The 15,124-nt window shown below is 45.5% G+C and overlaps 1 protein-coding gene across 8 annotated transcripts in view; it reads right to left on the bottom strand.

Moving 5' to 3' along the window:
• Positions 1-15,124, bottom strand: part of LOC133505333 (arf-GAP with Rho-GAP domain, ANK repeat and PH domain-containing protein 1-like) — a 65,527-nt gene that overhangs the window by 7,672 nt on the left and 42,731 nt on the right. For 7 of the 8 annotated variants that reach the window (XR_009796221.1, XR_009796222.1, XM_061828487.1 and 4 more), the window contains 14 exons: positions 13,867-14,059; positions 13,716-13,761; positions 13,441-13,604; positions 11,053-11,265; positions 10,878-10,983; positions 10,656-10,803; positions 8,925-9,008; positions 7,937-8,014; positions 7,738-7,855; positions 7,285-7,398; positions 5,943-6,088; positions 5,753-5,835; positions 3,789-3,848; positions 1,623-1,686 (listed from right to left, as the gene is read on the bottom strand). Coding sequence is in view for 6 of the 8 variants with exons in the window: in XM_061828487.1 (XP_061684471.1) it covers positions 1,623-1,686; positions 3,789-3,848; positions 5,753-5,835; positions 5,943-6,088; positions 7,285-7,398; positions 7,738-7,855; positions 7,937-8,014; positions 8,925-9,008; positions 10,656-10,803; positions 10,878-10,983; positions 11,053-11,265; positions 13,441-13,604; positions 13,716-13,761; positions 13,867-14,059 (1,617 nt within the window). In the remaining 2 variants the exon portion in view is untranslated. Of the gene's footprint in view, positions 1-1,622; positions 1,687-3,788; positions 3,935-5,752; positions 5,836-5,942; positions 6,089-7,284; positions 7,399-7,737; positions 7,856-7,936; positions 8,015-8,924; positions 9,009-10,655; positions 10,804-10,877; positions 10,984-11,052; positions 11,266-13,440; positions 13,605-13,715; positions 13,762-13,866; positions 14,060-15,124 lie in introns of those variants that run through there. The other variant, XM_061828488.1, reaches the window with a different exon arrangement.

The raw sequence follows: 15,124 nt of genomic DNA, 5'->3' as shown, positions 1-15,124 counted from the left end.
GTGCCCGCAGATATAAAGTTGCGGGTGTGCGTTCTGGTTGTAATGATGAGTGTGCCTCTTTAAGAGCGGAGGGGGGCGGTGTCAGGTAAACTAGAAAGTAGAAATAGGCTGAGCCACCAATCTAAAAAAATAAAAACAAGAAACTAAAAGACTGGATGGCTCATTGGCCACCAAAACGGAAGTCGCCATCCGCCATCTTGATACTCCCAAAACAACCACGCCGACCTGCGTTAATCGCCATTTTCGTGGCTGTGAGAAAACATTCATAAGTTAGAAAAGTTACTTTGACATTGTTAAAGTTTGTTTGTAAAGTTTTTTTTTTCATTATTTTCTGATGAGCTTCATTCACTTGAACAAAGTTTTGTTTACAGTTGTTGTTGTTCACTGTTCACGCTCCGCTTCGCCTTTATAGGCCGACGGTTTTTCACAAAAAAGCGCCGTCAATATTTTTGCAAACTTCATCGGTGGATAAGCAAGAAAACACATTTTCTGTGATTTTTTGGGATGAATTTCATCACACAGAACTCTGCAAATTAAATTTTATTTCCAAATGTGAGGAAACACGTTGAAATAGGACGTCGCACATGGAACAAATGAACAATGCGTTTAGCATGTATAATTTTCATAAATATATCTAACTGATTGAATTAAAATTTAATGTTTTTATAACAAAAAATGCTCGTTTTTTTTTTTTTTGCTACATTATGCTGATATTGCTTCACAGCGTATTTTGGGAAAAGTTAACACGTCACGGAAATCTGGCCCTAGGTAATATGCAAGATTTCTTGCTAGTCACGGCGTTCTATGTCTTTCCTTTGCACTTTGCCTTTTTTGGCTTCCCAAGTCGAATTAAAAATCCTTCATGTTACCATAACTGAAAAAATGTCAAGCTCACACGACCAGTTCTAATTCTCCATGCCAAACTTTGAGGAAAAACCGCACCAAAATCCAACCTGTAAACAATTTTCTTCCACACGTTTTGGGAGTACCAAGATGGCGGCCAATTGGCTTCAATCAAATCGACACAGCGCTAGATGTCTATGCGCTATCCATTTTTTTTTTTTTTTAGGTCAGTGGGCTGAGCGGCAGAGACCGTGCGCTTCCGTGTTTTAAAAAAAAAAAAAAAAAAGACTTCAGGCTGTGGTTCACAGCACTAGATCGGTTTTCACGCGCGTTGAGAGTGCGACGAGTGCGCAATTGCGCAGCTTAGCAGGAACATTGATCAAGACTACACAAAAAAAAAAAAAAAAAAAAAAAAAGACGCCTTTCGATATCTTTGTATTTCTACTCGTAAAAAATTTCACGCGCGTCATTTTTTTTTTGCTCTTGACCGTGCAGATTTGCGAGTGCGATGGCGTGCCGGAGTGACTGATGCACAGTTTTATTAACAGGCATTAAATTTCTCAATAATTATGCATTTTTTGGGATTATAAAGAGACTGCAAAATACTGTAAATAAAATGACGTCTTCAAGAATATATCCATACAAATAGCGTAAAAGCATCACGTGACGCTTCTGACATCTGACATGCGTTAACAGCGGCTGCCAAACTGCGTTAGTTTTCAGATTAATGATGATGATAATCATGATTAATGTTTGTGTGTGTGTGAGCAAAGGCAAACCTGAATACTGTGAAAAGTTGCGTACCACTCCCTCATTTCGGGTTGAGTCTCACAACAGAGATACCTGCGCAAAAAAAAAAAAAAACAAAACCAGATCAAATGAACCGATGAAGCGGTTTCCAAAAAGTCCACGCGAACTCTAAAACGAGGAACCAAACGCGTCCAGTGTGCGGAGTGCGCATTTGTCATATCTGCGCGTGGATTTTCCAATCGCAGCTCGTCTATGAGTCATAAAACTACGCCCCGGTGCCGATGACTTTTTAATTATGCCTGATTTGGGCTCCGAGCGCGTATTTTGAATAAACATTTATGCAGTTGGTGGGGACCTAACGGAGAGACAAAAATTTATGAACAGGAAGAGGTCAAGTTAGGCACAACTCAGGTCAAATATCACCACACGAATATCATACAGTTATGTGCCTTCGGCCAATATTTTCATAAGTAGGAGCATCAGAGCTTATTAAAGCTTGTACGCGAAGATACACGACAAATTGCAAATATTTATTGTAGCACGCATACCCTTGCCATGCAGTCGGATGGATTAATTTTTTTTTTAGACCATCATTATGCTTTAATATGATGCAGTGGCTTTGTTTGTATACATCGGGTCCAATGCAATGCAAATCAAATGTATATGTATATTCTTGTATATCTTTTTAATGAGTATAATAAACAATAGTGAGGAAAATCTTAAATCCTGTGGCCATTACACTGGTAAGTTTTTAAAAATCATATTATTATTATTAGATGATATTTTCTGTATTCGTGTTTCCAAACCAGAACCTCCGACTGTGAGAGCAGAGCGCGCACCCGTCCTCTAATTTAATCTTGGGTTCCGAGGACTGTAGATAAAGATCTTTTTTTTTTTTTTCAATTATTATTATTAATCTTTCATTCCCAGGCACCCCCCCCTCCAAGATATATTCATCAACCCCCGCCCCCATCCCGCTCTGCCCCTCCCCTACTGAGTAATCGTGATAGAGCACAACTTAAAAAAAAATAATAATAAATACTAATAATAACAATAATCATAAAATAAGTCAATTAAGCCAACAGAAAGATGAGAAGTGGCATTACGAGAGAGTTAACAAGCTGCCCGCGCATACTGGATAGCGTGAAACGCGGTGGATGCAGTGACGCTAATACAGGTGCGCGTCTTTCGGTGAAAAATACAGAGCTATTATTTCACGTACATAGACAATGAATGCGAGTTTGTGTAAAACCAGGGGTCATCTCCAAATATTGGCATTTGTATTGAATATTAGCTGAAAAAAAGAGCCATGGATTCCGGAAAAGGTTAACGTGTAGCCGAATGCGCTTCCGCGTTCACGGGCCGTCGACCCGTCACTATGTCGGATTTATTCTAGCAACGACGTATTTGTATGCGTCCAGACTTTTCTACGCTTTCAAACTTTGAGAACAATGCGTATTTAAAAAAATGAAAATAAACCATCTGTCGCAGCAGAGGTTAGCGTGTGGCCGCAATCGCTTCCGTGTACCTTCTGTAGTGACAACTTCGGGTCCCCCCCTCCCCCCAATCATAGTTACTGAATGCGAGTTTGTGTAAAACCAGGAGTCATCTATTTAAATATTGGTATTGAATATTAGCTGGAAAAAAGATCAAGGGATAGTGGAAAAGGTTAACGTGTAGCCGAATACGCTTCCGCGCTCACGAGCTGTCAACCCGTCACGACAGGACAGACGACCCGTCGGATTTATTCCAGCAACGAAGTATTTGTATGCGTCCAGACTTTTCCGTGTAAATCTCGACGGACGGACTCACCAGATCCGCGCGTAGGTCCAGTTGTCCGAGACGGAGCGGAAGCGAATTAACGCTCCAATTTCGGCGTTAAATGCGGGTCCTCTATGCCAAGCGTCTCTCATTTTTCCACGTACCTTCGCTTGTCATCACCTTCTCAATGTTTAACGGTATCGGACAAAACTCTTTGAATATTGCGCTATAAAGACGTATTTACGCGTCGTCTCGACGGAATTAGCTCGCAACAATGCTTTGTTTGACCGGCAATCCGGCGACGTGAACAAAAGTCACGAGATTTTATGCCGTAGGTGTCATCGTTTAATCTCCACTCACAGAATTGTGAGTCTGTTTGACGCGGTTCAAAAATAAAATATTATTGCTTCTCTGTGTTGTTTCCTGCGACTCACCACTGTTGTCTCTCCGGCTTGTCCTGTTTTTTGCTCTCGTAGACCACAGTCAGGCCCCAACTGCAATTGGGAAGAGCCACCAATCCGTTACCAGCGTGCGGTACCGTTCCTGGGCTAAGCCTGCCCCCTACAGGCCTTTTGACCTGCTGTAAGCCAGCTCACATCAATCCGTTGGTTCATAAAATTATGACAAACAGTCAAATTTGTGACAGTGGGCGGGGCAAAACATTGGTTGGATTCACTTTTAAACGCGACGTGATGATTGAAGTTGCAAGTCGATTGGAATCCGACTGGCGGCTTCGCTGATGTATTCCGCAGCCGAGACTGCTGAATTTATTAGCATATTTTTCCTGAAATGACACTTAACGACATCCTCTGGGTGGATGACGAGTACCAATTTTCCACCAGGGGGGTCTGAGAGACGCGTTTACGCAGTCGACATCTTGTGCTTACAGCGCGGACAATTGGCGATCATAATTACCCGGATGACTGGTCGTTGACTTTCAACGGAGTTATTAATCGGTAAAACACAAACATTCACCTTTTGATGATGCAGAAACCGGGAGTTTTGTGAATTTAGCATGAAAATATTGTATGGATTTGGAATTGAAATATCTGATGGGGGATTGATTTGTTTTGGGTACGCGGTAGATTAAATCGTTGGTCGATCAGTTCTGAGGACCCGCCTGCGTGGGTTTTCTCCGGGCGCTCCGGTTTCCTCCCGCGTCCCAAAAAACACGCAACGTGAATTGAGGACTCTAAATTGCCCCAAGGTGTGATTGTGAGTCTCGATGTGCCCTGGGATTGGCTGGCAACCAGTTGAGGGTGTAGCCCGTTCCAGCACTCCTGCGACCCTCGTGAGGATAAGTGGCAAAAGAAAATGGTGGATGGATGTAATGTTTTCAATTAAATATATATTGCACATATTACAAATGTAACAGCTCACATGTAATAATAATGTGAGTATTTTGCATAGAAAATGTTCACATTCCGTGAAAGACTGATTCAAAACTCGGCTGGCGACCAGTCGAGGGCGTTGCTCACCTTTTTGGGCACGGCGACCCGCGTGAGGGGAAGTGCAACAGAAAATGTTTGGATATTTTAGCCAATAAAATGACCTAAATAGGAATGTTTGATTTGTTCAAAGTCGATTTTGTCTTGGATGGCAGCAACGTATGACGGGCAAAACATTAATTGGACACTAAATTGCCCCAAGGTGTGATTTTGAGCGCGACTGTTTGTCTTTATGTGCCCTGCGATTGGCTGGCGACCAGTTCAGGGTGTCCCCCGCCTCCTGCCCGTTGACAGCTGGGATAGGCTCCCGCACTCCCCGCGACCCTCGTGAGGATAAGCGGCAAAATGGATGGATGCTTTAGGTGTTTTCATAAAAGTATTCTGAAATGTATATATAATTACATTAAAATGTGAGAAAAACACCGTGCGGCTGACATCTCTTGACTGTTCCCTCAAGCTTGAAATCATATGTGAGGATATTGATAATGTCAATAATTTCTCACAATAATTATTTGACAACTAAGAAAATGGATGGATGGATGTTTTGGGTGTATTCATCAAAGTATTCGGAAATGTATCTATAATTACATTAAAATGTGAGAAAAACACCTTCCAGCTGGCATCTCTTGACTGTTCCTTCAAGCTTGAAATCATATGTGAGGATATTGATAATGTCAATAATTTTTCACAATAATTATCACCAACTGAGAAAACGGATGGATGGATGTTTGGGTGTATTCATAAAAGTATTCTGAAATGTATATATAATTACATTCAAATGTGAGAAAAACACCGTCCGGCTGACATCTCTTGATTGTTCCCTCAAGCTTGAAATCATATGTGAGGATATTGATAATGTCAATAATTATTTGACGAGGTAGGAAATTGACAAATATCAAGTCATTTCTATAAATCTTGATTTTGTCGACAGTGGATCCCTCGAAACTCACCACGTTGGGGGACGGACTTTCTTCTTGATCCCCAAGTAGACCCTCAGGTTCTTGACGGGCCAGTCCCGTTCCGGACGGTTACTCTGGGAGACAGAGAAGAAGAAGAAAAAAAAAAAAGGAAGGGGGGGGGGGGCTTGGGGGTAAACATGCGATGTGCGGGGGGGGGAGGGGGGGTGTTTGCCCGACTTACTCGGACTTCCTTGTACATCCGCAGCGAGCTGGAGTTCAGGATGAAATAGCGGTCGTGGAAACTGCCGGAAGACAACCCCAAGCCCAGGATGCTTCGTTCCTCCCGGAATTTCATCATGCCGTGTTTGGACGGGTCAACCTTGCTGGCTGGAGGGCAAAAGTACGAGTCATTCCCGGCCTATGAACCGCAACTTTTTTTCCCCACACACGTTTTCAACCCTGCGGCTTGTGCGGCTAATTTGTGCATTTTTTTTTTTTTTACTAACGGCCGCAAGGGGGCACTCGAGCGGAAAAGGTAAGCGTGAGACCGGTGGAATTTATGTGCAGAGGAGGTAACTTTTACCAGTATGATTTTTAACTTGCCCTGTTAGCGCCGCGCTAGCGTGTTGCTGCCGCGTCTCAGTGATTTAGGTATGTTCTTTTTTTTTAACCGGCCCTGTTAGCGTCACGCTAGCGTTAGGGCTGTGCTAGCGTGTTGTTGCTGTGTTACTGCCGTGTCTAAGTGATTTTTACCGATATGTTATTTTTTTTTTAACCACCCCTGTTAGAGTGGCGCCTGCGTTAGCACCGCGCTAGCATGTTGCTGCTGTGTTACTACCGCGTCTCAGTGATTTTGGTATGTTTTTTTAACCAACCCTGTTAGCGTCGTGCTAGTGTTAGTGCTGTGCTAGTGTGTTGCTGCTGTGTTACTGCCGTGTCTCAGTGATTTTTACTGGTATATTTTTTTTTTTTTTAACCAGCCCTGTTAGCGCAGCTTGCATTAGCACCGCGCTAGTGTTAGCACTGCGTCAGCGTGTCGTTGCCACGTCTCAGTGATTTAGGTATGATTTTTTTTTTTTTTAACCAGCCCTGTTAACGTCGTGCTAGTGTTAGCGCTGTGCTAGCATGTTGCTGCTGTGTTACTGCCGTGTCTCAGTGATTTAGGTATGTTTCTTTTTAACCGGCCCTCTTAGTGCTATCCTAGCGTGTTGCTACTGTGTAGCTGCTGCTGTTAGCTGTTGTTTTGTTTTGTTTTTTTAACAGCCCTGTTCATGCTACTGTGTTGTTGCTATGTTAAGCCAAGCTGTGGGTTGGGTCGCGTGTGGGTAAATGTGGGTTTCAAACTGGGCACTTGCGGCTTTTGCATTCGTGGGGCTTATTTATGTACCAAATGGAATTTCCTTTACAAATGTACCGGGTGAGGCTTATAATCAGGTGCGCACTGCAGGCCGGAAATTACGGCATTTGCTTTATTTTTACATTTTATCTGCTGTGGGACTTCAACAACAGATGAGCAACCGTTTCGAAATTGGAATTTTGTTTATTTTTAAAGCCATTTTAATGTGACGAAAATAACCGTTTACCCAAGTAGATGATCATCGCTTCCATAGCGACGTGTTTCTTGATGAGAAGATGGGAGTCGGTGCCAAAAGAGTGGAGGATGGGTAAGACTCGCTCTCGATAGTGCAGCGGACGTTCTGCGAAAGGTGCGGATAAAAAATGAAAATAAAATTGCCATGACCGGAAAACTGCACCATTTTGTTGTAGAATTTCTCTCCAGCTCATGACTTTGACTTATTTTCTTTTTCACAAGATCAACGGCGAATCTGACCAATTATTTTCGCGTCGCCGGCGTCGGAAAAGCCACCGACAGAGAAGGTTCGCAAACGAGCCGTAAAAAAAAAAAAAAAAAAAAGAAAACTGTTGCAACTCGGACGGATCGTCCGCCACTGCAGAGTCACTTCGGCTCAGATTTGGTGACGCGAAGACGTTACTTAGTATTGGACGCAAAGTGAAGGCCGCGTTATCAGCCTCACCCATTTCTTCCTTGTCAACGACCTCCCAGCAGTTCCAGTACTCTTTGTCTTTAACGGGAATGTTGCGTCTGTCCAGAATCTCACAGGTGAGTTCCGCCGACGTCATGGACGCCGGGATCTGCGGGAAGAGAACCGGGCCGACGTCACAGTTTCCGATTCTCTACGGAACGTCGATCGGAACCAGACGTCCTCGGGCTACCTTGACGTGTTGTTCGGCGGTGTCCTTCTTTTCCTCCAAGTAAACTGTGCAGATGAAATGCCCGCCGGGTTCGGTGCTCTAAGATTTCCAGGAGAGAAATACAGAAATATGAAAACCAATTCACCAAAAAAAAAAAAAAAAAAAAAATGCGTTGCAAAACTGCAGCGTAGTGTATGTGTTTTCTCTGCTTTCCACAAAATGCACACAAAAAATATACACATCGTAATTTCCGGACAAAAATCCGAGACTTTTGTCACACTTTTTTGAACCCTGCGGCTTATGCGGTGACGCGGCGAATTTGTGCACTTTAACGGCCGCAAGGGGGCACTTAAGCGGGGGGGGGGGGGGGAATGACGCCGGTGGAATATATGTGCCGAGGAAGTGATTTTTACCGGTATGTTTTTTTCTGTTTTTGTTTTACCAGCGCGAGCCTGTTGCCGCTGTGTTATTGCCGTGTCTCAGTGATTTTTACCAGTATGTTCTATTTAACTGGCCCTGTTAGTGACGCGCTAGCGTTGGCCCGGCGCTAGTGTTGGCGCCGCGCTGGCGTTAGCGTCGCGCTGGTGTGTTGCTGCCTCATCTCATTGATTTAGTAGGTATGTTGTTTTTTTTAATCTGGCCCTGTTAGTGCTATGCTACATGTTGCTACCGTGTAGCTGCCGTGGCTGTTTTTTTTGTTTGTTTTTTTTTTACCCAGCCCAGTTCGTGCTACCGCATTGTTGCTATGTTAAGCTAAGCTAAGGTATTAAAACTTTGAAAACTCTCTGTGTACAGTGTTTCTTTGTAAATATGTTTCAACGTGGGTTTCAGTATGGGCACTTGCGGCTTCTACACACGTGCAGTTTTTGTATGTACCAAATGGTATTTCCTTTACAAATGTGCTGGGTGAGGCTTCTAATCAGGTGCGCTCTGTAGGCCGGAAATTACGCTATTTAAAAGAAGGATGATCTTAAATGCATACAACAATGACCAGACGCTTGTGACTCACGGGAAATTTTGTGTTCAATTTCTCGCGCACTTGGATAATAACCGTGATCTCTTCCAGCTGCTTTTTCAATTGTTGCTCATCCACCTGCAAAAAAAATAAATAATAATAATAATTAATACTGACTAGCAACATTTCAGCTCAGCTACTCCATTGAGGCCAAAAACAGATGTTTTTGTGTGATCACCTTTTATAATGTCATTATTACACATGTGTACCTCTACTATTGCTCCGAATGATTGAAAATCCCATCAGCGAGCGAGCACTAGATTTGCATATTTGCTCTTACATGCTGCACGAGAATATCGCGCATAATTCTCTCAGATTGCAACAGTTTAGTACGATCACAGAAATTGAGCCGAAAGGGGTTTTGGGCTCGCTTGCACTCTTAGCAATCGGTGGACGGTACCGTGAGTAGTCGTCACTCCCGTTCTGGTCAGTCATGCCCGCGGATGTAAAGTTGATTAGGGATGGAATCTCTAGACCTTAAAAGAACTTACTGAGTTGTTGATACCTAATACCATAATCATATTTTATTGACAGTGCACAGACATTTTTAACGAGGTCAACAGATATTTCATTTCAAAACTAAATATGGACCGTTCGCATTTAGATCTATGGACAGACGAGTCTAACGTTAGAACTTAGATCAAGTCAAAGTAAATCACAATCTCATACTTATTAGAGTTAGATACTGGAACATTATCCGTGTTATATCCCAGAAATGTTTTCAGCGTAACGGACTTTCCTTTGACGACGTTGGGGACTTTCGACGTAAATGCGCTCGCAGCACGTGAAAAAACTTGGAACGTGCGCTTTTGTCATGACTTCCAAAAATTGCTCAGAACAGTCAACTTGCAGTTCCTGTTTGCGGCTGAATCCTGATTGTTTAGGAGCAGGCTTGTTTTGTGAACAAAATTCATGTCAAGACTACACAAAATGTGTAACTTCTTTCAATATCTATGTATTTCTAACTCATGCGCGGCTGTCAAATCACAGTGACCGGATTACATTTGGTGATTTTTTTTCGTCTGAAGTAGAGGATGACATTTTTCGGGAATTCCCGTGGGTCACGTGATTCCCGCGGGATGGGAGTCATTTTTTTAATGAATCCCGTGATCGCGACGGGACGGGGGGAAAAAAAGCAACGGGAACGGGAACGACATTAATACGTGATCATTTTCAGCCGCGTTAAACAACCAGATGAACAGATGCGTCCATTTTTGTAGTCATCTTTCAGTTCTTTTGACCGCGCTAGCAACACAAAAGAACTACAACGGCGGTTTGACTTCCTGTCACCTCCGGAAGTGAAAAGCGACTCGGAGCGGCTGCCGGCGACGCACAACAAAACACTTTGTTTACACCGACCGGATGTCAAAATGAAAAAAAATTGTTTTATTATTTGGTTTTATTCAAACGGGAGGGAGTGGGACAGGACAGGATAGATTTTTTTTTTTTTACTCCGACCCGGGATCGGGACGGGGAAAAGATTCTTTTTCCTCTGGGAGTGGGACGGGACAGGAGTGAAAATCCGCTCCGGGGGTCACGCTCTAGTCTGAAGTTGTGCCCGTTTTGCGCAAGCAAAGTAAATCAGGACAAAAAGACTTCCGGCATAAATTCATTTTTTCATCATTTTGATTGAATTCGGTCGGTCTTCGGTGTGAAAGCCTTCTCCTAAACCAGGAGGAAAACCCGGACAAAAACTTGCGTAAATTCGCCTGCGTCAGGTCTGACCTCGAAGACGAGCGTGTAGTACTGGATGAGGTCCTCGATCGCACGGCCCGCCGTGTAGTCCTGCCCGTCCGTCTGGAAGAGCGTCGGCCCGAACACGATGGCCAAGTTGTGGAGATTCATTTGGTTCAGCTCGGAGAAGCGCTGCACACTGGAGCACAAAAACGGGAGGCGGAATGCAGCCGCGTGCGCGGTGACAAAATTGTACACGTGCGCGTTATTCACCAGTACAAGTGATTGATCAGGGCCCGAAGCGTCGCCCTGTTGACGCGAGGGAGTTTGTTCAAGAGCTTCTGGTACTGGGAGATTTTCACACTTTCATCCTGGATGGCTGGATTAGGAGATGGCAGACGCAAGAAAAATCTAATCTAATTTTTGGTTCTGGGTTGGTGAGCCTTACCGGCGGTCGTGAGCCAGGTGCCGCCGTCTTCGGACGTGAAAAGGCCTTCTTCCAACTCCCTGAAGAAGCGCTTGAGCGTGTTGGAGACGTCGTCCACCTGGTGCTCGCCTTCCTTCAGCCGGAGGCTGCGAGCGTCTCGGCGGAAGCGCTCGCACAGCGCCGCCACGCGCGAGTTCACGCCGCTCTTGCGGTAGATCCCCTCCGACGTTAAGCCTAAATGATAAATAATCACTTGCAAACGCGGTACGTAAATCGACTCAGCGGGCGCCGCAGTGGGCACACGGGCATAATCTTCGGAGACTTGGATTTTTCAAAGATAACTCATTTTTTTTGTTTTTAATAACATTTTCCATTATCGGGTCCTGATTTTTATCAATTTCTTCGCACCGAAGAGTGGAAAAAAAAAAAAAAAATCTTGCACGTGTCACGTAAATAACTGGAACTTCAGAAAAGTCCTTTTCAAATGATTTAATCAAAACAGAACATTTTTAGTGCAATAAAAACTTCAAAATTATATGAAATGGAAAGTTATGGGGGCGGCACGGTGGGTCAGCTGGTGAAGTGTTGGCCTCACACTTCTGAGGTCCCTGGTTGAATCCTGTGTGGCGTTTGCATGTTTTCCCCGTGCCTCGGTGGGTTTTCTCCGGGTACTCCAGTTTCCTCCCACATCCCAAAAAAACATGCAACATTGATTGGACACTCGAAATTGCCCCAAGGTGTGATTGTGAGTGCGGCTGTTTGTCATCTCCATGTGCCCTGCGATTGGCTGGCGACCAGTTCAGGGTGTACGCCGAATCCGGGCTCCAGCACTCATCATGACCCTCGTGAGGATAAGCGGTGAAGAAAACGGGTGGATGGAAATTTCCCCTAGGTGTGATTGTGAGTGCGGCCGTTTATCTCGATGTGGCGTGAGATTGGCCGGCGACCAGTTCAGGGTGTACCCCGCCTCCTGCCCGTTGACAGCTGGGACAGGCTCCAGCCCTTCCCGTGAGCCTCGTGAGGATAAGCGGCAAAGAAAATGGATGGACAGATGGATGGAAAGTTATGGGAACCAATGATGTGAGCATTCACAGAAATTAACTCACCTTAAAAATGTATTTGGTAAATAATAATTTGGCTTAAAATGCCACATTCTACACAATTTAAATTCTTTCCTTGCACTTCACATCCATCAATCTGCAGCACATTTACCCGCTTATCCTTACAAGGGTTGCGGGGAGTGCCGGAGCCTATTCCGGCTGTCAACGGGCAGGAGGCGGGTGGGGTACACCCTGGTATGGTCGCCAGCCAATCGCAGGGCACACTGGAGATAAACAGTCACCCTCACAATCACACCAATGGGCAATTTAAGAGTGTCCAATTAATGTTGCATGATTTTTGGGGATGTCGGAGGAAACCGCCGTGTCCGGAGAAAACCCACGCAGGCACGGGGAGAACATGCAAACTCCACACAGGGAGGGCCGGGATCGAACCCGGGACCTCAGAACTGTGAGGCCAATGCTTTCCAGTTGGTCCACCGTGCCGCCTCAATTAAAAATCCGTCCATCCATTTTCTTAGGCGCTTATCCTCACGCGCGTCGCAAGGAGTGCCGGAGCCCATCCCGGCTGTCAACGGGGACGAGGGGTACACCCTGGACTGGTCGCCAGCCAATCGCAGAGCACATGGAGACAAACAGTCGCACTCACAGTCATACCAAGGGGCAATTTCCATCCATCCATCCATTTTCTTCACCGCTTATCCTCACGAGGGTCGCGAGGAGTGCTGGAGCCTATCCCAGCTGTCAACGGGCAGGAGGCGGGGTGCACCCAGAACCGGTCGCCAGCCAATCGCAGGGCACATCGAGACAAACAGCCGCACTCGCAATCACAGCTACGGGCAATTTAGAGGGTCCAATTAATATTGCATGTTTTTGGGATGTGGGAGGAAACCGGAGTGCCCACCCGGAGGAAACCCACGTAGGCATGGGGGAGAACATGCAAACTCCACACAGGCGGTTCCGGGATTGAACCCGGGGACCTCAGAACTGTGAGGCCAACGCTTTCCAGTTGCTCCACCGTGCCGCCTGAATTAAAAATCCGTTCATCCATTTTCTTAGCCGCTTATCCTCACGAGGGTCACGGTGAGTGCTGGAGCCTATGCCAGCTGTCAACGGGCAGGATTCGGGGTACACCCTGAACTGGTTGCCAAGCACATGGAGACAGACAACCGCACTCGCAATCACACCTACGGGCAATTTAGAGCGTCCAATTAATGTTTACATTTTTAAGCTCGGATAAAAATAAAACGGAGCCAAGTCCAAGTCTATTGTTAATATTGACTGTACATTATTTTTGCGTGCACGATGACAACGGCTCGATCGAGGCGCTACGCCACGTCGGCGCGCTCACCGCATTGCGTGATGTAGTCAACGCAGCTGTGGACGACGACCGGTATGTCCGTGTCGGTCAGCTGCTGCTGACTCAGCGTGTCGCCTCCGCTCCCCGCCGCCGACTGGATGGCGGCGCACCAGCCGGCGAAATCCAGCTTCCTCTCTCCCTCTATGTACAGCGTTCTGACGTTGGGGGGGGGAGTGAAGAAAATGAAAATTGCGGGGGAAATATGTCAGATTATTTGATTTGATTTTTTTTTTTTTTTGCAAGAAAAATTGTAGTTTTGCTCTCACCTTCCTCTCTCCACCAAAACTAATACTCCGTTATCTTGCTGGATTGCTGCAAAACATGAAATATTCTGATGATGAAAACTTACTTCATAGCAGACAGATGAGTCGACGGGCATATCGCTCAAAACTTTTTGAAATGGGCGCGTGAACTCACAGAGTTCGTTGAGTTTGCGAAGGCGTATCTCTTCTTCCCGGCTGTCGTTCAGGTAAGCGTGAAGCGTGGAGCCCACCAGGGCGAACCAGCCCACCTTGGAGGTCTGCAGGTTCAGCCCGTCCTTGCATTTGAGCCGCCCGATGCGCTCAAAACTTAACCTCAGCAGAGGCTCGGCTCTGGCTGGGATGACGCTCTGCCAAAAGCAAAAAGGAGTTTCGCGTCGCTTTGTCCCAAGATGTACACCGTCATTCCCGGCCGACGGAGCGCACCTGTATATAAGCCTCACCCGGTACATTTGTAAAGGAAATACCATTTGGTACATGCCGTGTAAAAGCCGCAAGCGCCCACATTGAAACACGAGATATTTACAAAAAAAAAAAAAAGATGGTACACAGAGAGTATAAAGCTAGCGCCATGCTAACGCTAGTGCTGGGCTAACGCTAACACTATCGCTGCGCTAACAGGGCCAGTTTAAAAAAAACAAAAAAAACATACCACGGCATTAACGCGCTAGCGCAACGTTAACAGGGACCAGACAGGACTGGTAAAAGTCACTTCCTCGGCACATATATTCCACCGGTCCCACTCGTAACTTTTCCGCTCGAGTGCCCCCTTGCGGCCGTTAGAAGAAAAAGTGCACAAATTAGCCACATCCCCGCAGGGTTTAAAGCGTGTGGAAAAATGTCGCGGTTTGTAGGCCGGAAATTGCGGTACATATAAAAGATACGGAAGTAAATATGTGGCACCGGGATTTGACTTTGAAATGTAAAGCAATCACATTTTCAATAGTTGTACATCAGTGTAACTTTTCAACATTAACAATTCAACCGGCGACAATTCGCTGTCTGAAATTCACCGTCCGTGCCACCAGGCAGGGTTACTTCAGGTCAAAACCGAACACCCAGCCAATCGCGGTTGCGCTTTTTTGGTCACGTGACATCGCATACTAAGAAAGCGTAACTGGATTGGCTGGCTGTTTGGTTACGCCGAACAGATCGTCGGCGCCGCGTTACCCGCTACCGAGGATTTATCAACTAGTTTTGGAATCAGAGATCAAGGTAGTATGCTAAAGTATGTTAGCTGCCTCTATGAAGCACTGGGGTGTCAAACTCATTTTTGTCGGGCGCCACACTGTAGTTGCCGTTTCCTCTCAGAGGGCTGTTATGATTGTCAAACCATAAAAATCATTCATCGCCTCATCACATTTACACATGAAATTTCATGAACTGCGCTACTTTTGGAATCTGAAATCAAGGGT

Source organism: Syngnathoides biaculeatus, chromosome 8 (genome assembly GCF_019802595.1).
Source record: "Syngnathoides biaculeatus isolate LvHL_M chromosome 8, ASM1980259v1, whole genome shotgun sequence".
NCBI classification, from domain to species: Eukaryota; Metazoa; Chordata; class Actinopteri; order Syngnathiformes; family Syngnathidae; genus Syngnathoides; species Syngnathoides biaculeatus.
This window is presented reverse-complemented; position numbering and strand designations above follow the sequence as displayed.